Consider the following 24670-nt stretch of genomic DNA (forward strand, 5'->3'; position numbering starts at 1 on the left):
ATCTTATTGAATACCTGATAACCGATCCGAAATTCCGGGTACCCGAACTTATCGGTTCCGATTATGGGTATCACTTTTAGTGATTTTGGTTATCGGGTACCCGAACCGTTAGTACTAACGATACGGGTACCCGTCCCATGCTCACCCATAATATATACACTCGCAATCTAATCTCTCTTATTGTGCATAATGGGAATAAAACTAACAAGTATAATACCCTATATAAAGATTGTTTCCCACCAAACTTTCCATGCTTATTCTGTTTGTTTTCATTATTACATGATGACAATTTTGTTAAGTAAAACAAGCAAAAAGGGAGCTTGCGTTCACCTAAAAAAAAAAAATACCATACCACTTTTCTTGGTTTCATCGGTTGTGACACGTGTATGTGTTCTCCCCTCCATTGTCACTTTCACCTTTAATTTCTCCCCTAATTATTTCCCATTTACTTGTTTTATCCGTTAAAATAAACAAATCTTTCAAATTTCCAAACTTTAATACAGATTATATTAGGATTAATTACATTTCATTAATCAAATTTATTTTAATTAATTACTAAAAAGCATTTTTCTTGCTTTAATTTCTGTTGCGTCTTCTTCTTCTCATTCTCTCCTTCTCTCAGCTCTTATATACTGGTAAGCAACTCTGTCGCCTCATCTTCTAGCCCCTTTTATTGGTTTATTTTTTTTAATAGTAATTATAATTATTAATGTATTTCTTTTTTTCTTGAATATTAATGATGAATTAAGTTGAGTTTCTTCATTTTATTATCTGGGTTTTTTCTGGGGTAGATTAATTTTGTGATTTGGTGAAGTTGAAAGGTACAGATGATTGAAGGGTGCAGAAAGATTGCCTCAGATCTGGGTAACATACAGTGGACTTTTTAATTTGGGAATAAGGGCATTCATGTGATTATTTTTTTTATATAGTTATTGTTATTGTTAAAAATTTTCATGACCCTTTGCTTTATCTCTAATTTTTGAGATTTTCGGAATCGTAAATAGAAATAAAATTAAAAAAACGTTCTTGTTGGTTTTTATTTTTTTTTTTTCATAATTTTCTGGGTTATTAGTAATTAGATTATTTGAAAGGATTTGAGTTCATTTGATTGATAAGGGTTACTTGAAAAGAAATGGTGTTAGATTTATATGAAATGGAATTGGGTATTTAGTAAAATTGTACAGGATTTATTGATAATAAACTGATCAAAATTTTGTTTGATCTTTGTTGCTGTTTATTTTTGTTTGTTTGAGCAGTAATATTTGTGGGGAGTAGTGAGGGGAGAGAGGAAGGTGATTTTGAATAGATTTAGGTACCGCCTATTTGATGAACTTGGTAGTTTTTGCCTTGGTGTTGAGTGATTGAGAAGTTGATTTGGCACCGGATTCCTTATCCGAGTTTCGTGATCAACACTTATGACTCATACTGAAGTGGGAAGAAAGGTGAAATTGTGTTAATTGGTTTATGATAGATGGAGTTTGTGGAGGAGATTCCGAAAGCAGTTAGTATGCCGTTAATGATTGGCAATCTTGTTAGTGAGGATAAGGCTATTAGTACGCCTCTGCAGCTTGCTGGGCTTGTGCTGAAAGCGAATTCGTATAGCCTGTCTCCGGATAGACCTGAAACAAAAGCACTCTTGGTGCCTAGTACTGTTGGGAATAAGGTTTTTAATTGCAATGATCAGCCTGCCAAACTCAGTACATCTGTAGAATCTTTCTGTGTTAAGAATCACAAGGAAGAGCCTGAATTACTGAGGGTGGTGGTCTCCAATCATAGTTCTGGTGTTTCTAATGATATCATTGGTCAGGAAAACGGGGAAGAAGATTTTGTATCCTACTCACAGTCTTTGGCTAGTGAAAATAGCAGCAATTATGGTGAGGAATCCCTAGTTGTCGAGTCTAATTCTGATGCAAACTCACCAGCCTCAAGTGATACCGAGAAGAACACCCAATCATTTGCCCCCCAAAAGTATAATACTATGGGATCAAATTCAATGTCGAAGCCTGTTAGAGATGTGTTTGCAGTTGCAGAAGATCTTGATGTGGACGATACTCGTCGACATGATCGAAATATGACGATGGGTCTTCTTGAAGCATCGCATGATAAGATCAACAGAACAAAGAGCAGCCATTGCATATTTGAAATGGGTTCTATACCTCTTTGGGGTTTCACATCTATCTGTGGGAGGAGACCAGAAATGGAAGATGCTCTTGCTGTTATACCGTGTCTCCAAAAGCTTCCAATAAAAGTTTTGGCCGGAGACCACATATTGAATGGAATGAGTCAGACTGCACATTTTTATGCTGTCTATGATGGACATGGAGGTTCTCAGGTAAATATTGGTGTATTGTTTCTTCAGTTTGCTGCAGATGCGTTTGGTCTATACTTGTGGCCGTGATGGCGTGATGCAATTAAGATTGACCAATTTTCGGACCTCTAGTTTATATTTGTCTTTTTTTTAAAGTTGCAAGAATAGCACTAATGGTTTTTGTATAAAGAGGGTTATATTACGCAAATTATTGATCTTATTATTTGATTGTTTTTTATTTAGGTTGCTAATTATTGCCGAGATCATCTCCATGTTGCATTGTCTGAAGAGATAGAATTTATGAAGAGGGGTTCCCAAAATGGAAGTTTTCTAGATAACTCAGAGGAGAAATGGGAAAAAGCATTCTTTCGTGCTTTTCATAAAATTGATGCTGAGGTTGGAGGAGTTCATCAAGACCATGCTGGTGTGAATGATGATTCACCTGAGACTAGTCTTGAACCCATCGCACCTGAGACTGTTGGGTCAACAGCTATTGTGGCTGTTGTTTGCTCAACACATATCCTAGTAGCTAACTGTGGTGATTCAAGGGCAGTGCTATGTCGTGCAAAAGCACCCATGCCTTTGTCAGTTGATCATAAAGTAAGACATACGTTATATTCTTGTCATTTTTTTTCCTCACTTCAGTAACTGCTTGGATGTGATGATTGATCTTCATCTCGCCTGTCATTTTGTTTTCAGCCTGACCGAAAAGATGAATTGGATAGGATAGAAGCTGCAGATGGAAAAGTCATACAATGGAATGGCTACCGTGTTTTTGGTGTACTTGCAATGTCAAGGTCAATTGGTTAGTGATTTCACACTTTGCAAAGCTATTCTTGTCTCCCTAGTTAACAGTACATAATTTTGGGCTTCTTGCTGTTTCAAGATTTTTTGCTTATTGTTTTTGTCATGATACAAGAATATTGCAACATCTCGCAAGGTCTATATTAATTCATATTCTCAACCTGAATTTTTTTTTTTGGTACTTTGATATAAAGATCATGGCTTCTGTTGCAGAATATGAAGCAACCAAATATCTAACCTTACCACTTTTGGCTAGGGTTTTTTTTTATTTTTTTTTTATTTTTTTTTTTTTATTTTACTTTTTATTTTTATTTTTAATCTAAACAGTTGTGAATCATTTCATTTTTGGTTTAGTAGAATCCATTACAAATCAGTGCAATAGGTTAGAGTGGAAGCAATGAGCTAACATCTTAAAAACAGATTTCATTGATGGCTTAGCTGCATGAATTATTAGCTAAATCTAGATGATTTATTAGACTGCATAGGTACCTTATTTGTTAAATTAGGCAAAAAATGTACCACTTTCATTTATAATTCACTTTCTCAGTTGGTGGGGCTGTTTGGGGAATTAGGTAACACAAGATTAGATTTGTAATTCGTTGAGTCGTGTTTGCAACTTGCAAGTTCAACCAACTTTTGCGATTGTTTTATAAACTTTATTTATTATATGCTCTATAGGAATCAGCCTAGTGCTAATCAATATATTATTACTAAAACTCAATGGCAAGACATGGAATCCCGCCACATGTCACCATTACTTATGTGGCGTCATGTCGTACTACAATCAATCACCAACGTTTTCCCACTGTAAAAATTGTAATTTGTGATAATTGAACCCATGACCTCACTGCTGCAATGACATAACGTATGACAATGAAGTCATATTAAATAGTGTTAATCGCATTCATAAATTCTAAAATTTTAACTGTCAGCTTATGTGTAATATCAACAACAATATATATGATTACAAAATTCATCTCATTTATTTCATTTACTCATTCATAATTCTTATATATAGATTATATGTATTTTGATTATATGTAACCTAAATATGCATAACAATTTTAAAGGTTTTTTTATTCACCAAAAAATACGTTTACTTTATTAAGGAATTTTTAATGACTACCGAAGATAAAATCCTTTTAATGAATAAATAAAACAAATATTAAATTAAGGCTACTGCAGATTGAATAATGTATTTTGATGTTCAATTAATTGATTTTTTTAATAAAACAATGAGCCGAGGCATCGTCCGGGCCAAAAACTAGTTTGGTTATTAATCAAATCAACCTCTGTATGAGCTTTGACTTTTCATGTGGAGATACTTGATTGGAGACTGTTCTATTATCCAGGATCTTATTCTATGAAATTTGACTAGCTATATAAGACTGTTTTGATCACCAAAAACTGTACCTATAGTAGGGGGATGAATGTTGGGTTGATATTGTCCCATCATGTCCAGACATTTAACATTGTGAACATAGTAAAGTCCACATAGGGCAATGTTGGGTTTCTTTGTTATCAGTGTTGTTGTAATTGATGAATTCAACGTGATCAGTGGTTGTAATTCAAACTCTTGGGTTAGTTATTCATGGTATCATTTAGCGAATCTATTAAGATGATTCTGCTCTACAAGCATGCTTGAGAATGTGAACTAAATTAAAATCTTATCCTTTTCAAGTCTAGTCTGTCTACTTATGATGACCCTATCGGGTAATACCACTATGATATTAGCATATCATTAGCACTTTTGTTGGCTAATCTATTTTTTGGCCTAGGCGATGCCTTGGGTCATTGTTTTATTAAAAAAAACAATTGTTTATTTTTGCAAATATTATTGAACATTAAAATTCATTACTCAATCTGCAATAACTTAAATTTTACATAAGTTTAATTTATTTGTTAAAATGATTTTATTCTTCGGTTGTCATACAAAATTCCTTGCTAAAGCAAACGTATTTTGTGGTTAATAGAAAACCCTTTACATGTGCATTTTTAGGTTACATATTTACCTATATATAAAAACTATGAATGAGTAAATGAAAGAAATGAAATTAATTTTGTAATCATATTGTTGTTGAAATATACACATATAAGTTGACATTTAAAATTTTAGGGTTTATGGAATGAGAATAACCCTTTCTAATATGACTTTATTGTCATAAGTTGTGTCATTGGAGCGGTGGTTAAATATTACCGCTAACAAATTACAATTTTTTTTAATGAGGAAACATTACTGATTGATTGTAGTACGACATGACGCCACATAAGCAATGGCAACATATGGTGGGATTGTATGTCTTGCCATTGTGTTTTTATAATTTATATTGATTGATATTGATATGCAAATAGGGTAGCTAATTGAGCAATAAAGGACAACTAAAAGTATAAAAGCTTTACTAATTGTGAAATTTAGCACTATTGGTAACTAAATATGCAAATAGGGTATCTAATTATGCTTCTTATATTATTAGTTATTGACCTTTTTTTTTATTGGTTTTGCTATTTATGTTAATTGTTATCCACTTTCCCGTATTATTAGACATGTTATATACAAATATAAGATTAGTTACCAGATGCACGTCATGTGGTAATATGAAATAAGACTGTCATATAATTGTTCTCTCACTTCATGAAACTATTGCGATAGCACTGCATTTGTTCCAGTCGCTGATGCACAATTGTCTCCACAGTTGTGTCAAGCATAGTGCTTTAGAGACTCCTTTTATTGAGCTACAGTGAGCCAGGAAAAAGAGAAACGCTTATCTGTTACTCGTAAAACTTAGGATCAGCTGGAAGATACGATTGTTATAAGGGGGTGGTAGAAAGTTGATTACATTGCTTTACAACTTCTGATGATGTTGCCAGGTTCCAAATTCAGCAGTGAAAGATATATCGTGCCTGATGCATTGGTCAAACATGTGGGTTCCATTGCCACTTCTTCAAGAAAGTGCACACCAAGTATAAAAAAATGATATTATTCCTTTCATTTTTGCTTTTCTCCTTGGGTGCTCCACTTCTATATGGGTCCCTAGTATAATGGTAATAAACTCTATTCAGTATTTCAGGGTAAGGGAATTTGAGTTATGTTTGGTTTCAAAATAATTTTTTTGGGAGCTGAATTTTAGAAAATTTTGCAAAAAACCACCTTTTAAATCTTATTTTTTTGCATATAACCACCTTTTAAAAAAAATGTTGCAAAAGACCACCAATTTTAAAAAATTTGTTGCAAATAACCACTTTTTTAGCCAAATTTATCAATTGTTTTACCTTGAATTGGTGGTAAGTTGCAACAAAATTTTTAAAATTGGTGGTTTTTTTGCAACATTTTTTTTAAAAGGTGGTTAAATGCAAAAAAAACAAGATTTAAAAGGTGGTTTTTTGCAAAATTTCCTGAATTTTATGTATCAGGGAAAACCTTTCAGAATCCAGCTTTCGAATGTCACTTTTCATTGTTTGGTTCATTTGTTAAACATATTGGAGAGGAAGGGGGAGGAAGTGGAGGATAGGAAGGCATTCTTTGGAAAATACGGCAGTGCTTTCTGAAATGTTTCCAACCTTGGAACTGCATTCTTCTTAACAAAAAAATTCGGGTTTATTTTTCTAATGATGAATGTTTACAATCTACATTCTGAAAAGGTTCCATTCAAACACGTGTATTTTCCCATGTTAAGAAAATTCTGGGAAATGCTAAATAGGTAATTGTGTTTAATAGAGCCTTAGGCCATGTTTTCAATTAAGTACTTCATATATACGGCAGTGCTTTCTGAAATGTTTCCAACCTTGGAACTGCATTCTTCTTAACAAAAAAATTCGGGTTTATTTTTCTAATGATGAATGTTTACAATCTACATTCTGAAAAGGTTCCATTCAAACACGTGTATTTTCCCATGTTAAGAAAATTCTGGGAAATGCTAAATAGGTAATTGTGTTTAATAGAGCCTTAGGCCATGTTTTCAATTAAGTACTTCATATATATCTGGTGGAATGAGATTCAATTTTGAAGACATGAGTTGTTTAAGTTGTTAGATTGGTGCAGTGATAGTGATGTCGCGAATTTAGATACATACTGACCATTGTGCTGCACTTGGTGTAGCTTTACAATGCCTTGTTATAAACTATAAAGTCCTGTCAGGTATAAAGGCTTACCCCTGGTTGCAGGTGCATTCTGCATCCCTTGCATAGTCAAACAATGAGGTTTGAGGACTGCATGGATTAATGGGGTTATAGTGTTAAAAAAATCTGTTAATTCTATTTAATTCGTATTTTATCAAGGTAATACTTTGTTTCAATTTGCTTATACTTTTGCACTTTCATTTGCTTTTCCAGGGGATAGATATCTAAAGCCGTGGATTATTCCAGATCCAGAAGTAATGGTAATTCCTAGGTTGAAGGACGATGATTGCCTCATTTTAGCTAGTGATGGCTTATGGGATGTGCTGACGAATGAAGAAGCCTGTGAAGCAGCACGAAGGCGAATTTTGCTGTGGCATAAAAAGAATGGAGGCAGCATGTCCCTGGAGCGGGGAAAGAGTATTGATCCTGCTGCTCAAGCTGCAGCCGATTACCTTGCCAAGCTTGCTTTACAAAAGGGTAGCAAGGATAACATCACGGTTATCGTGGTGGATTTGAAACCTCATAGGAAGTTGAAATGCAAAACTTAGAGGTAACACCGCCCTATTTGAGAGTGGAGTTAGTAATATTTTTTACAATCTTTTTACTCAAGTCTTAGTTATGAGGTTTTCTCTTTGTTTTTTCTTTAGACATGATATAGAAATATCATCTGAGCTATATGGTAACAAATAGCCAAGTAGCTCCGTATAGTTTTTGTAAGGAGCTCCTGGAGTAGCATGATGTATATATGTTATGTATACCCAATTAGTGGAGTGGATGACATAAAATGTCATGCACGCGCTGATAGTTTGATAATTAGCCTAAAGGGATCAATAAATTGTGCATTTTTCTTTGCTAAGGTAATTGATTATTGATTGTGATAGTTATATTCACAAATGAGAAGCACTATCCGTACATTCGAGAAATTTGATTTGTATGAGATTGAGTTATGGCTGTTGGTTGAATACATGAATGGAATAATTAGTGAAGGGACTCAAGGGAGAAGAACTCGTGGAGGGAGCACACACTTTCTTTGCTGCGCCTTACTGGCCTTTGTGCTCTCTTGATATGTGAAGGATGCTGCCAACAGGCCCAACAATTCAACCAGTGAGCTACCTTTAACTTCACTTATTATAATACTGTTACACGAAAACTTTATATTTTTTGGGGTGTTGAGCCACTAGGACGGGTGATGAGAATTGATTCCAACATTCCTCGAGATTGGAAGGGAAGCTTTGGAAGGGAAGCTTTTAACCACTTGAGTTATCCCTCCTATCATTTAACTTTTTTTGACAAGTCATGTGCTCTGCCTAGCTCAGTTGTAGATAAACCACAAGTAGACTTGGCAATCCTGACCCGACCTGATTGACCCGACCCGAATGACCCGACTCATAACCCGAAAGTTGACTTGAAAATGACCCGAACCGAACTAACCCGACCCGACCCGAAAAAGAGTTGACCTGAACATGACCCGAAGTGACCCAACCCGAATGACCTGACCCGAAACCCGAACTTGACCCGACCCGAAATGACTCGAAACCCGATATGACCCGACTCGATTTTAACCCAAATTGATTGACCGAATCGACACGACCCGTAGTGACCCGACCCGAATCCTAAGTGAATAGGGTGAAATAGTGAATTACTTAGTTTAGGGCTTCTTTATTTCCTACGAAATAGGTACTCATGATTTTTTATTTATTTATTTTTTTAACGATTTTACTTTATTTTTCCAACTATTTTTTTAAAGTGAATCTATTTTGGTGACCCGACACAAATTTAACCCGAATAGACCCGACCTGAAGTGACTCGATCCGAATTTGACCCGACCCGAAATTGACCCGAAAATTGATCTTAAAAATTGACCCAACCCGAACAGACCCGACCCGAACTTGACCCGAAGTGCTAACCCGATTTTGACCCGAAACCCAAATCAACCCGACTCGACCCAAACCCGACCCGAACATTTACTGGCCCGAACTTAACCCGACCTGAATTGACCCAACTTGAACCCAACTTGAATGACCCGACCTGAATGACCTGTTTGCCAGGTCTAACCACAAGTCTTCAGACTCATTTTATATTGTTGAGATAAGTAAAGTTAGCCATTAGCCCATTATTATCTTGCATGATAACTAAGTGGGCTAAGTTGATAAAAATACAACGAAGGCCTACAATGCAGTGATGCACAACATGCCTTGAGCTCTTTCTCAAAGCAGGCATATTCTTAGGTGCATGTTTGTGCATGTAAAATAGGTGCAACACCCCTTAAACGCAACTTTTAGTGTATGAAATGCAGTCCACCTTTATCTTTTTTTTTTCCAGATATTATTCTTCCTGTAATTCTTCTTTTCTTTATGATTTTTTTCCCCTTTTTTTAAATTTTTTCTTCACTTTTTATTTATATAATAATATTCATCAAATTTTTCATCAAATTTTTCATCAAAATTTTCTCTGAATTCTATACTTTCGACCACTTTCATAAACTTTTTCTCTTCCCTGTTTTTTCTATTTTTATTTTCCATTGATTAAACTTTCTCTCTCCTCTGTTTTTTCTATTTTTATCTTCCATTGATTTTGTGAATTGAATAGATGAATTTGATTGTTATTCCCGAAAAGATCAATGCAAGTTAGTTTCTATGAATTTGCTATGATGGATATCAATTAGATTGATGAATTTGGGTTTAATTTGGGATGAATTTGATTATTTGAATATTAATTCAACTGTTGAATATGTGATGAATTTCATTTGATTTTGTAAGTATTAGGTTTAATTTTTAATCGATATTGCAAAAATTATGGTCGATGAATTTGTGATGAATTATTGAATTGCTGCATCTTAAATTTTTTTTTTTTTAATTACGATTTTGATTTTTTTAATTAAGTTGCTAATATTTGTGAATAATTTTTGGAAAAAAATGAACACGATGTACTTTAAAAGTGAACATTTAGTACAAAATGAACATTTAGTAACTAAAAATGATCATTTAGTATACTAAAAATGAACATTTATTACATAAAAATTAAAACATACGCATTATAAGTATTAAAAATATGAACATATGCATTACAAATGTGAGTATATGTATTTTAGAAAATGAACATACGCATTCAAAATATGAACATATGCATTGGGTCCTTGTAAGTGAACGCATGTATAAAAAATGTATGAACATATGCATTTAAGAATGTAAACATAAGTATTCAAAATATGAATATATGCATTTTAGAGAGTGAACATATGCATTCAAAATATGAACATATTTTATAAACATTACTTCGTAATATATACTTAAGAATATTTATCATATGAACAACAAATATTTATATTATGAACGTTTTAAAACATTCTAAGAATATAAGGTATCCAAATAATGAACATATGCATAGGTTCGCTTACATGTGAACATTATCTTTTCAGAAAGTGAACATAGGCATAAAAAAATATGAACTTATGCATTTCAGAAAGTGATTATTACATTTCAAAATATGAACGTAAGCATTGGTTTTCTTAAAGTGAATATAAGCATTTAAAGTATGAACATATACGTAAAAAATATGAGCATAAACATTTAAGAAAGACAACATATGCATAAACAGATTTAATTACTATTTCATGAACAACACATATTTACATTATGAATATTTGAAATTATATATGAACATATAAAATATTATTATGAATATTATGCATTTAATTATGAACATAAAAATTTGAAAAAATAAAAAATAATATGATTATGAAATATATGCATTATAAGTATTAAATGTTCATTTTTTTACGTGTTCATTTTTTATTATTAAATGTTCATTTTTTTCATGTTCATATTTTTTTACTAAATGTTCATTTTGTAGAGTGTAGTGTTGATTTTGGCGGACCGCGGATATGTTGTCTGGTTATTAATTTGGGCCGCACGTTTTGGGCCTTCACTTGTTGCACCTATCTTAGGTGCATGAGGATGCACCTAAGACCAATTGCTTTTGAGTGTAAGAAGAGTTTCCTAATAAATCCAAGAGATAAATTAAATAATGACCTCATTAGCCTATTTTAGTCACTTTAGTGTAAGGTTTGATAATAGATTATTCTGTCCAATTGCCTATTGGTATATGCAACATAGCATGCCACTTACCATAAAATATATGAAAATGATGTTAAGAACTGCAACGTATGTGATGGATTCCTTGGATTTATGTGGAAGACAGTGTTAAAGGGCATGTTCTCATTGACTGAAATCAGCTGAACTGAACTGAACTTAACTGAACTGAGCTGAACTGAACTTAGTAATTAGTGATTTTTAACTACGGATTAGTGATCTTTGATTATTTATTGATTATTTATTACTATACATATGTGTATATACATATGTACATATTAAAATATTTATGAAAAATATACTTTATAATTATAATATTTATGGAAAATATATTATAAACATGAAACCCCAAAACATTTTAACCACATATACTATATAATTTAAAAATAAAATAGTATTATGACAAAAGAACACAAAACACTTTTTTAAAAAAATTAAAATAAAATAAAATAAAATAAAAGTTTAAATTTTTTGTTGTTGTTATTATTATTATTATTATTATTATTATTATTGTTATTATTATTATTATTATTATTATTATTATTATTATTATCGTCATTGTAATAAGAGCTTAAAAGAATGAAATTTGGCTTTATATCATTAGCAATATCATTAGACATAAACTAATCTGAACTGAATTTCAACGTATGAGAACAGACCCTTACTTTATTTTTATGTTTTTTTCCCTCCTTTATCATTTAGATTTTCTTTATGGAGGGGTGTTACAACTTTGGTAGCTTGGTACTTAGTTTTCGTGCCTATCCTTTTCCCCTTATCTGCTAGTGTTGTAAATCTATGCTTGTCTTGAACAAGTGTTGTATAAATTAGTTGATCCTAGCTCCTGTTTTAGTTATTCAATTTATTTGTCATAAACTTCATTTGTAAGCTCGAGCTACAGAAATAAAGATCAAATATTTTATGCTTTTCTTGTTCATTCTTTAATTCGTTTAATTCTTTCAGTTAATCTTAGATCACAGATTATTACATGGTATCAGAGCTTTTGGTACAATTCTGGGAAACGCTTAGTTCTTCGTTTTAAACATTTTCATTTCAGAAATTTTAGTTCAAATTTATGCTAAAAAATGGCACAAAATCAAACACTAGATCCATCACAAAATACTTCCCCACCTTACTATATTCATCCTTTCGACAATCTAGGAATGAAATTGGTTTCAAAGAAATTTACAAGTGAAGCTTATAGTGATTGGAAGAGATCAATGATGATTAGCTTATTAGCTAAAACAGCTAGGTTTCATCGATGGTAGCATTATAAATCCAAATCCAAAATATGAATTGATTAAATCCCGGGAAAGTTTCAATAACATGTTAATTTCCTGGATTGTTGGAGTTTTGGATCAAAATTTGGCAAGAAGTGTGTTTTGCTTCAATACAACAAGAGAGATCTGGTTGATTCTTCAAGAGCGTTTTGGTGTATCATCATTAGGGTCAGTGTTGTATACTTTACATCAGAGTTTGAATGACATAAATCAAGGTACAAATGATGTTATAATATTTTTCACCAAAATCAAGAGGTTTTGGGATCAATTGGATTATTTCAATCCTACAATTATACGAACTGTTCTTGTCTAACCACTCAAAAATTGTTGAAATCCTAGCAAGATAGAAGATTGATTCAATTATTGATGAAATTGAATGTTGGTTTTGAGATTGTCAAAGGTAATCTGTTACTCATGCAGCCTTTGCCCGTTATTACTCATGCTTACAGATTGCTAGTACAAGAAGAGAAACACAAGCGGACCTATAAGCCAGATACAGATTAACCAATGGCTTTTGCAGTAGGCAACATAAGGTTCCATGATGCTCCAAGATTGAACAATTATCATGGCACATGACAAAGGTCTTACAATGATAACAAGAGAGTTAACTATTACTGTGATCATTGTAAGATTCCTGGTCATAATATTCAGAGGTATTACAAGGTGAATGGTCATCCTTAAAGATTTGGTAAAGGAAAAAGGGTTGCTACTATACTTCAGAAGATTTATGAGTGAACATGGATTCAAAACAATAGGATTTGCCATTTTCTAATGAGCAATATCAACAAATGGTGGAGTATTATGCAAAGCAGAATGATGGTTTAAGTGCTGCAGGATCATCTAAGTTAGCTTATGTGGCAAGTAAACTCATTTCTTCTGCACCATTTCCTTGAATAATGGATAATGGAGCCACATATAACATATTCTATGATTTGTCATATTTTAGTGAGTATCATTGTGCTAGGGTCATGATGATTTCATTACAATTCCTGATGGGACAAGAGTTAAGGTTACTCGTATTGGTACCGTTCATCTAGGAAATGGCATATATAGTGCTGAATGATGTCTTATATATTTCTAATTTCAGGTTCAATCACATTTTTATTCCCAAGATCTGTGTAGATATGAGTTGTTATGATGTTTTTACTAATGACAAATGTGCTTCAGAGTTCTATGATGAAGCCATTGCTTATTGGTAGTATTTCAGAGGATTATATATGGTGGAGAGTTCTTTAATCAATGAAAGAAGAACGTGCTATTAAAGATGTAGTTAGAGGTTTTGACGATATGTTGCTTTAATTTGGGTGTTGTAAGTGATTACTATCAAGTCAATGTGTCCAATATCTAAATATACTAGATTACCCTTTGCCCTTTGGTGTTAGATGTATAAAGTCTCAGAAAATTTTTGAGCTGCTACTTATAGATATTGGGGTCCTTACAATGTCTTAAATCATAATGGTTGTAATCTGTTTCTTACCATAGTGGATGATTTTAGTATAATGACTTGGGTGTATCTTTTGAATAATAAATCAGATGTAGTTCCTATTTTTGTCAATTTTGTTGCTTATGTTACAAATCAGTTTGGATTAAAAGTTAAGAAAGTGAGATCTAATAAAGAAAATGAGCTTTGTGCAGGAGATATGATTTTTTTTCTTTTTAAATAAAAAAAAGGGATTGAACATCATAGAAGTTGTACAGACACTCCTCAACAGAATGAAATTGTTGAGATAAAATACATGCATCTTTTAGAAAATGCAAGATTTTTGTTCTTTCAAGCTAAACTGCCAATGTCATTCTAGAGGGAAGGGGGGGGGGGGGGGAGATCAGTGTTATGTGTTGCATATTGGTTACTAGCAAGGGTAAAAAGTTTACAAGGGATGAATATTGAAACAAAGATCATTTTTGCAGGGATGTTGTTTTTATGAGCAACATTTTCCTTTTTATATTTCATAGTCAAACAATCAGTCAATTTTCACACTTTTCCTTCCTGAAGTGACTGATTTCACACCATTTATTAACTCTGAAATCTTGACATTTTTCATCAAGCTTGAACAGAAAAAAAAAAAAAAAAATTATGATCAAACAAATTCTTCACAAGAAGTTTGATGTAGCTTCAAACATTGACATTCCTAAGAATCTTGTCCATGAGAATCACGATGCAGTTGATTATATTCCTAGTCTTAGATAGTCTATTATAGAAAGGCATCGTCATACTTAGAGGCATGATTATATTTGTAATTCTGTTTCATCAATTTCTTCTCATTGGTGTAACGTAATTTAGTACACTACTCTCAATTTCCCAAGTCGCATCATTCATTTGTTGCTACAATTGAAACTTTGAAAGAACCTGTTATGTTCAAGCAATAAAAGATCAGAGTGGGTAGATGCTATATATATGGAGAAAGAGCTAGCTGCATTATAGAAGAATAACACTTGGATACTAGTTGAACTTCCTGCTAGTAAGAAGCTAATAGGGTGTAAAGGTTCGATTGGTTGCCATAGGCTATACGCATAAGTTTGGTATAAATTTTCAAAGTCCATTTGTTAAGATGGGAACAGTCAGGTGTCTCGTTGCCATTGTTGCTTCTAAAGGATGGTCTTTGTTCCAATGGGATGTGAATAATGCATTCTTGCATGGAGATTTATATGAAAAAGTATATATGGTAGTTCCTAAAGGGCTTCCTCAGATGAGAAAATATGCAGATTAGTAAAGTCTCTCTATGGCCTCAAACAGGCATATAGGCAGTGGTTTGCAAAACTATTGTCCGAGTTACAGAAAATGGGATTTCAGCAAAACAAGAATGATTATTCCTTGTTTATCAAGAAGAGAAATGCCCTTGTAACCATTGCTTGGTTTAATTCTTTTCTTGGCAAACTAGGCATGTCTAACCTGCCTAATTTAAGGGGGGTGATGAGAATAAAACTGCTGCTAATAATATTCTAGAATTTCTAGAAGCTTCTAGAAGTGAAATCAAGATTGGCAGTTAGAAGGTTGTTGCAGAGCATGCCATGTCAGCAAAGGCAATTACGAGTTTGTTACAAAACAAGTCATATCAGCAAAGTTGTTATTTAGTTGTAATATAAATAGTTGGTCATAGCTTCTGTTTTAATTATTCAATTCATTTGTAATAAACTTCATTTGTAAGCTAGCTCGAGCTATAGAAATAAAGATCAAATAATCTTTAATTTGCTAGGGCTGTGCAAGGTGCGGTTTGGGTCTCAAACCGCACTAAACCGTAAAATTGCGGTTTGTGATTTTTTTCAAACCGCAATTTTATACAAACCGCACCGCAATATACGGTTTGGTGCGTTGCGATTTGCTGTTTTTCCACAATTATCATCTTGTTTAGGTTGTGGCATATCCTCTCTCTCAAGAAATCCTTCCTCATTAACATCTTCAGCAAGGGGAGTCCCCATAGAACTTGGACTCCGTTGTAATCGACTCTGTTGTACGTATGAGACGAACAAACTAGACCAAAAAAAAAAAATTAATAAATTAGGTGCACAAAATTTAAAATTAAATAGACTATACACAGATTACTTACATAAAATCTATGACTATGTATAAAACGAACATGAATATGATAGATTTCTAAACAAAGATTTAAATATTTTTTTTTAAAAAAGTACTACTTACTTTAGATATCTCTGTGAATCTTGTAGTGGAGGCTGACAATTTGCAATATGATTGCATGTGGTGGTCGATTGTCTGAATTTATATGGACTTGATCTCTCACATATTAAGTTTTAAAGGAGAAAGAAAGTAGAAATTGATACAAAGACTTAGAGAGGAAAAAGAAAGAGGGAGTGGAGGGCCGGGAGTAGATGAGAATTAGAGATAGATGTCGGCTACTAGAAACTTCATAATAAAATCGGTAACCCTTACGATCTTTTATTTTTATATTTGTTTATAAAAATATATATTATAATATCATATAACGGTTTGCGGTGCGGTTTGGTTTGAAACTTTTTTGAAACAGCACCAAACCGCAAAATCGTGGTTTGGTCAAATTTGAAAACTGCACCGCAATTTTCAAACCACAAACCGCGCATTTCAAACCGCAAATCGCACCAAACCGCAAAATTGCGGTTTGGTGTGGTCTAGACTATACTCTGCGCAGCCCTAATCTTTGCTGTTCTTTTTCAATTTTTTTTCTTTCGTTTAATTCTTTTAGTTCATCTTAGGTCACCTATATTATTACAATGGGTGCATAATCCACATTAATATTTTGAAAAAGTCAAATTTGCTAGTGTCAATAAATAAAGTTATTGCTTACTTGAATAACTGTTACCTTTAGGTGTTTGGATCATGATTATTAAAGCGTGTTCACTGTCGCTGCTGCTAATCGTAATTCTGTTTTAAGTTATGCAAGTGTTATCACGACGCAAATTGTCAATCCAAATCATATCATTTTGTTAAATACTCGTATTTTCTTAATCATCCTAAATTCTACACAGTAACCCTCATGTGTTCACTTTTCCACGTTGTGCCCCCCTTTAAAAATTCCACGCTATAACCTCAAGGTCCATTTATCGACTATGTAGTAACCTTTTCGTTAACCCTCCGTTACATGTTGCTGGTTTTTTTTTTTTTTGAAACCTCATGTTGCTGTTAGTGGGGCCCACTTTACACCTATTTATTTTTTTTCTCAATTTTCGTGCTTAAAAATGTTCCGCTAAAGGTTTTAAGAGTCATTTTTCTCATAAGATTCCAAATTGAGCTTAAATTTTGCAAAATAATAATGTAGAAACCCCATTTTGTGAATTCACATTTTCATAGTTAAATTTAGAATTCACAAAACGGGGCTTCTAAGTTTTTTTTTTGGTAAAATCCTAGCTCAATTTGGACCCTTAAGAACCAAAATGACCACTAAAACCCTTAACAGCGCAACTATTTCAGCTAATCTTTCTCTTCCCTCGCCGCCTTTCCAAAGGAAAGAAGTTCCCAAAGAGCTATCAAATTTCTTCTTAGGCAGGATGGTTCCAAGTGTGTCCATTTTCAAACATCGTACAAACTTTGAAAAGAAAGATAGACGGAATATTTTTCAACACACAAATCGAGAATTTTTTTTAAAAAAATGCAAAGTGGGTTCCACTAACGGTGACCACTACGATAGGATAACGACAAGGTCACTATTGAGACATAATTGTAAGTTAAAAGTTACAGTGTGTAATTTTCAAAAGGATGGGACATAGATTAAAAAAGCCAATACTCGAAGTTTATGGACTTAGGGCCTGTTCTCTTCCGTTGAAATTCAGTTCAGTTCAGTTCAGCTCAGTTCAGTTCAGCTCTTAATTTATGGGATTTGTTAAACATCGCCCGCAAATTACTATATAAAGCCCACAAATATGACTTGGTGAGACATTATTGCCCTTATCATTTTTTAAAAAAAAAACACTCTCTACTTCTCTCTAAAAAAAAGAAAATCTACCACTCCTAAATACGACAATGTCTAGGCGGCAAGGGAAGGAGGTGGCGGCGGCGACGGCGGAGGAAAGGCGGCGACCTGGTGGAAAGGTAATTATTTAATATTTTTTTTAAAAAAAAAAAAAAAAAAAAAATAAGAAAACGGTGTCTGGTGGTGGGGCGTCTGGTCTGGCCGCCAGAGCCACTGGCGTGGCGTCTGGCTTGGAAGCCCAGCCATCAGGCCAGGCGTCCAAACCAGAAGCCACGCCATTGGCTGTGGCGGCCAGATCTGGCGCCTGGGCCATTGGCGTGGCTTTTGGTTTGGACGCCTGGCCTGGTGGCTGGGCTTCCAAGCCAGACGCCACGCCAGTGGCTGTGGCGGCCAGACCAGACGCCCCACCTCCTTTTTATTTTTTTATTTTTTTTTTGTTATTTTGTTTTTGTGTATTTTGGTTTTAATTTTTTTTTATTTTGTTTTTGTTTTTTCTGATTTTTTTTTTTATTTTTTTGTTTTGATTTTTTTTTTTTTTATTTCGCAAAATCAGAAATTTATTTTTATTTAAAATAATTTTGTGTTATTTCTTATTTTTTTTTCGTTATTGTGTTTTATTTTTTTTTAAATATTTATCAACTTTATGTGTTTTTTTTAATAAGTCGTGTATATTTTATTTTTATAAAATCAGTTTTTTTTTTTGTGTGTATGTTTTTTTTGTTTTGTGTTTGATGACTAAACATTTTTTATCCCTTAATTGATGTAGTATGTGGAAATTGTTTGTGTTAATGTGTAATTGTTTTTTTTATTTATTTTTTTGTGTGTATTTATGTTTAATTATTTGAAATAATTTTTATTCTTTTTTGAAATCCTAAATTTTGTAATATATTAGGGTATTATGTGTGTATTTGTGTATGCCGTATAATATTTTTCTATGTTTAATTAGTTGAAATAATTTGAAATTTTTGTAACATTTCCTATTTATTTATTATGTGTTTGATTTTTTATAATCTTTATTAATTTTATGTTTATAAAAATGACGATATGTTGGAAGTGTTGGTATTTTGTGTTTGTAGGTAGTTATTTATTTTTTTAAAAAACTTTTGTATGTTTATATATTTTATAATTTTTTGTAGAATTCACTGGGTCGTCAAGGTGCGGGGAAGAATCTAGCCATTCTTAGTAGAAGCTATTCAGTGGAGAGGTCGGGGGATAGACATGTTAGATCCCGTTTTATTTCGGCCTCGGCTCGTAGAGAACGAATCCACCGTCGGGATGAGGACGACGATGACGATGATGATGCTGAGGAGGGTGACCAGGAGGAGGGTGACCAGGAGGAGGAGCAGGAGGAGGGCGCATATGAGGATGAGGATGTGGACGATGGGAGTGGACCGTATGATGATTACGGTCCATTCAGTCAGAGGGTTGATGACATGTACGAGGCACATATGGTGGAGGTGCGTAAGGGTAGGGATGGTAGGTTTGTTAGCAGATCTGGCACATCATCTGCGTCCACTGTATCTGGGGCAAGCAGGAAACGGTCGAGGGCCGTTAATGATTCTTGGGTTGTTAGGAGTGAGGTGCCCGGTGGGCCTGTTGACGGGAGTGTGATTCCTAGCTTTCTAGGACACATAGCTGCCCGTATTTGGGAGGACCAGGAGAGGCCTTCAGTTACGGGCTTGTTGAAATGTCATACCCGGGAGAAGACTTGTAGCTTTTTGCGTACATGGGCTGATTCTTGGCCGGTGGAGAGCGAGATGTTCGATCGATTGCAGGGCACTGGGGTGGGTCACGTTCCTGCGACCATGCACGATAAGATTGACACTACGCTGATCACGGCTTTCGTTGAGCGGTGGCAACCGGATACGAACTCTTTCCACCTTCCGTTCGGTGAGTTGACGATCATGTTACACGACGTCGAGGCCATTCTGGGGATTCGTGTTGAGGGTAAACGACTTTGTACTGTGGCTGATGCGGATCAGGCAGATATGCTGGCGGAGTTGTTGGCGGTGGACAGGGCTGCACTGTACACCGAGGCGCTTGGTGTTTGGGATCACGGCGGTGTGAAGATCGCATCCGTGTTGGAGCGGTGTTTGAACCCCGCTGCGCGTAGGACGCACGACGCACAGCTGGCCGCTCATTGTTTTCTACTCCTCGGATGTACCTTGTTTCCTGATAAGAGCGGCGGAAACAAGCTCAGGCCGCGCGACATAGCTGAGGCGTGTGACCCCGACGATCTAGGCCAGTATTCTTGGGGATCGGCTACGTTGGCGTATTTGTATCGCCAACTAGGATTTGCGAGTCGGGCTGACGCGGCAGGTATCACTGGGTGTCTGACTTTGTTGCAGACCTGGATCTACGAGTATTTTCCTGCATTGCGACCACATCGTGACCCGGTTCCCATTGATGAGGGGATGCCGCGTGCCTGTGCGTGGAGACCGCGCTCTGAGAGGAAGTCCGTTGACCGGCTCCGATCGATACGTTTGGTGCTCGACAGGATGTCCCCCTTAGAGGTAAAGTTTATATATTATTTCTACAGTTTTTCAGTAATGCATTTATTATATGAATGTTAATAACTTTTAAAATAATGTGCACGTAAACTGGATGCCATTCGGCTCGAACCCTAGTAACAGGGTACCCAGGACCCTGTACACCGGCCTCATTCAGTATCGTGATATCGTGGAGGCGTACATGCCCCAGCGTTGTCTTCGCCAGCTTGGATTTGTCCAAGTCGTCCCTCCTCCCCCGGCATGGCCGATGAAGGCGGTCCGATCAGCATCGTCGAAGGACTACGTCGTGCAGTGGCCGGACATCATGACTGCGACGTGGGACCAGTTTCCGATGGTTGCCCGGTTGTGGACTGCGGAGTTGCAGAGGCCGCCATCTGGGGTTCCTCCCATGTTTGACCACTACTACATGGAATGGTTCAACCGGTATTCGCACCCGAGGTTGATTGCAGACCTCGACCACAGTGATGCTGATTACATGCCACCGCGAACTGCCGTGGAAGCGGTATGTCTCTTAAAACATTTGTCGTTGTTTTTTTTATTTAAGTTTTATACGTTGTTGTTGTATTTCATGTCGTATTTTCTGTTGTATGTAGTGGATGGGCAAGATACAGCAAGACGTACAGAAACTGTCTTTGGAGAAGGACAGCATGAGCGGACCAGCGAGAGCTGCTGTTGATAGTTTGGAACAGACACTTGCGCACTGGGAGTCGGCGTCCACGAGAGATTACTGATTGTCACGGCATGTTATTTGTAGATCATTTTAAACATTTTTATTTTAGTTTTTGATATTTTTCATTTACGTTTGCATGTCGATGAATTTAACATTGTGGTTTAAGTTTGTAACATTTCAGCTTATTGTTTTAGATTTCAAAATGCGACAACATCGTTTGCTGTTTTTAAATTAATGTTGTCATTAAAACAGCAAAGTAAAAATAAGGTTACATAGAAACAATGTACACATGAAAAACTAAAAGGCAGCTAGGGTGTTCCATTCGTGGATCCGGTCATGGTATAGCGCATCCCAACCCTCTACGCTCGGTGTGCGAATGTCGTACCAACGAGGTATAATCGGTGGCACAGGAAAATCGGTTGACATGTCTAGTCGGATGAAATGTCTGTATGACGACCCAAGAAAACCAATAACTACCTCTCTTTCCGGTGTAGTAACAGTCTCACGCGAAGACCAAGGGAGAACCGTGGTACAAGGATAATAAGCTCGACTATGCAATCCAAGCCCGAAATGCACGACTGTACACTTGTAAATGTTTGCAACCGCGAACAGATCTAGTGGCGCGTCAAAATAATGATTTTGACCGCATGGTCCACCTCCCCACCGGATACGCCGCAGAGCCCTATCCAAGTCATCCTGGTACACATGACGATAAACATTACGGTTAGAGGCAATTTCGCTGTACATCAACTGACGCACCAAACCGTAGTTGTCTTCGCCCATTTGAAAAACATCAGCCACGACCCGGAATCCGCAGTTACCATCTCCGACTACATCGTTCCACCCTTCCAAGTACGGCATGATGATGTTAGGTATCCTGTCCTTGTACGGAAACTGATCAACATCGTTTCTTCCTATTCAACATATAACTAAACCCAGTTACCAAGGCAGAAGTAACGTAACAAAAACAATGTACAATCCAAAATAAAGTAAGCAACCGTACCAGTTCTTAGGGGCATATTCACAGACGATGAAGATTGACTACGACTAGATGACGATGTCCGGCCACGAGCACGACCACGACCAAGACCACGGATATACTCAAACGCACTCCTGTTCCGCCGTGGCCGACCTCGAGGACAGTCAACTCCTTCGGGTTCCTCGAAATCTAAGGTAGACTTGTGGAACATGTCATGAAGTACATGCGTAGCGTCACGTATAATAGAAGGATGGCTGGAGGACACTCGGTCGTACATCGAACGAAACTGCTCACGCTCCTCCTGTTCACGGTCGGCCGTTTCAGTATCTGCATGCTCACCAATAACGAGCGTCCGCCAGAATGAATGAACCTGATCAACATGTAACGACGCCCTGTCTTCTGTAATAACGCGGTGAATGGTGCATGCGCAAGGTAATCCATGAGTTACTGAAATAGCACACCCGCACCGAGCATACACTTCGTCAGCCAAGTCCCTCATCCTGTTCAACTCAGTGAGAATCAACCCCAAGCAGTAGTGCGACACACGACCATGGAGAATCTTAAATATGAAATGGCTATACATCGTACCATGTCGTCGTCTGGAGTCCTCTAGAGAGTTCCTGATGCCGTTCTTCTGAGTTTCAATTGACTTGTTAAGTCTATCGAACAGTGTATCCAAAGCAGCGGTCGATGAATCAATCCAGTCCTTGGTAGCTCTGTGAGCGCTCTCAACTCTACATGTTGTAGTGTTCCCGAAATGCAGTACCTAGTTTGTCCAATATTTGACAAACTTTTCCCTGTGAGGGACCCATTGCTGCATCACATAGTCCACCAGTGCCGGACACCACTGGTACGAATCCCTGAAGTTAGCCAATTCTCGCTCGTACGCTTCCTCTGTGGTAGCCTGTAGGATTTTCCGCCACTTACCATTCACCAATCTCTCTGCCCTTTCCAAGTTCTTGTTGAAAAGGTTGTAGGCTTTCACTTTCACGCAGTTGTTGATGTGCCATGTGCACAATAGGTGCTTCAACTCTGAAAACAGCTCCCTAATGGGGGCAAAGAGACCTCCCTCACAGTCACTTACGATGGCTGCTGGATGAACATTAGGCTCGATGTAGTTTCTCAGCTTCTCCAAGACCCAATAATAACTTGGAGCCGTCTCATCCTTCATGATTGCATGACCAATCAGAAAGTTCTGGTTCGTTGGAGTCATCCCCATGATCTCAACCAGTGGGAACTTGTACTTGTTTGTCTTGTACGTTGAGTCGATCAAAACCACAAATGGCCAAGAATTGATCATATCGGCACAATCAGGATGCACAAGGAAAAGATGAGTCACCTCCGCTGTATCTTCATCAGAATCAAACCAGAACAGGTAACCACGTGATTGTGCCTGGTGTAGCAGCTGCTGTATAGGGTTCCTTCCCTCTGACCGTTCAAACCTGAGTTGTTGTCTGACGTTGTAGATGTGTCTTCGGTTTGGATGGTCTTCTGGAAATTTCTCTAACACAGATGCTAATATTTTAGCAGGCTTGACTTGAGCATCACTCATTTCTTTCACAACTAATTTTGCAGCAGGACTTAAGCCGCTCAGCTGTCGATGACCCTCTTCATATACTATCATCTCATGGTTGTGATACCCCCATTTAGAGTAACTAATCACTTCCCAACCATCACGACTGCGGAGTTGTCGAACCTTTACTCTGAACTCACACCCACAACCTTTCCGCTTTGTATCAAACCGAGTGGCTGTACGGAAATCTCTTTCTTCTCTTTTGCGATAACGGTCGCATCTCAAAATGCGATCCATTCTACCATCCCGTTGAGATTTATGAGTTACTACTACCAAGCAAAATCCAGCTGTAATTGCAACCTGTTTTGCCCAATCAATCGCTTGCTGAGCATCTTCGAATGGACCATCATGTCCAAATATCCCACTGTAATCATTTCCGTCTCCACCATAATCCTGCATCAATTATATATTATAATAAATACGTTTAACGGATAATACATTTAATTTCTATATTTGCACAGAATTAACACATAATTAAAAACATAATTATGTATAATATTATTCATACACATACACATACAAATTTTAAACACAATCAATTATAACATTTACATAAACAATTAAATATTTTGATATACATTAACACAAATCTACTCACAACATAAATAAAAACATTAAATTACTAAACTTAATTTAAAAAAAAAAACCGTTTTCAATTTTCAATTTGAAATAAATTAAAAAATATATATATATAAAACCATTTCCAATTTTTTTTTTAATTCAATTTCGAATTGTCAAACTTAATTTTAAAAAAAAAAACCATTCTCAATTTTCAAACTTAATTTTTTAAAAAACCCATTTCGAATATTCATACTTAATTTAAAAAAAAAAAAACCATTTCAAATTTTCAGAATTAATTTTAAAAAAAACCCATTTCGAATTTTCAAATATAAAACAATTTCGAATTTTTCTAAAAATTCATTTTCGATTTTTCAAATTTAAA

General features: G+C 35.7%; 1 protein-coding gene and 1 long non-coding RNA gene across 2 annotated transcripts; one reads left to right on the forward strand and one right to left on the reverse strand.

Annotated features, from left to right (window-relative positions):
- The first annotated feature begins 459 nt into the window (after window positions 1-459).
- Window positions 460-8128, forward strand: LOC110712016 (probable protein phosphatase 2C 50). Its single transcript, XM_021890443.1, has 5 exons — window positions 460-635; window positions 1257-2332; window positions 2552-2908; window positions 3008-3113; window positions 7442-8128. Exons 2-5 carry the CDS (start codon window positions 1472-1474, stop codon window positions 7774-7776), a joined length of 1659 nt encoding a protein of 552 aa, XP_021746135.1. The 5' UTR covers window positions 460-635; window positions 1257-1471; the 3' UTR covers window positions 7777-8128.
- A 7625-nt stretch (window positions 8129-15753) lies between these two features.
- On the reverse strand, window positions 15754-16507 carry LOC110711969. The gene is made up of 2 exons (XR_002509464.1): window positions 16234-16507; window positions 15754-16065 (listed from the first exon to the last, which is right to left on the reverse strand). It is a non-coding gene; the product is annotated as an uncharacterized LOC110711969 (long non-coding RNA).
- Window positions 16508-24670: the final 8163 nt, after the last annotated feature.

Source organism: Chenopodium quinoa, unplaced genomic scaffold (assembly GCF_001683475.1).
Source record: "Chenopodium quinoa cultivar QQ74 unplaced genomic scaffold, ASM168347v1, whole genome shotgun sequence".
Classification (NCBI taxonomy): Eukaryota; Viridiplantae; Streptophyta; class Magnoliopsida; order Caryophyllales; family Amaranthaceae; genus Chenopodium; species Chenopodium quinoa.

Excerpts from the sequence above, each read along its gene's own strand:
- LOC110712016 (XM_021890443.1), top strand. The coding sequence starts at position 1,472 with ATGGAGTTTGTGGAGGAGATTCCGAAAGCAGTTAGTATGCCGTTAATG. Across the intron at positions 2,909-3,007 it reads CTTTGTCAGTTGATCATAAA|CCTGACCGAAAAGATGAATT; the intron begins GTAAGACATACG and ends TTTTGTTTTCAG. Across the intron at positions 3,114-7,441 it reads TGCAATGTCAAGGTCAATTG|GGGATAGATATCTAAAGCCG; the intron begins GTTAGTGATTTC and ends TTGCTTTTCCAG.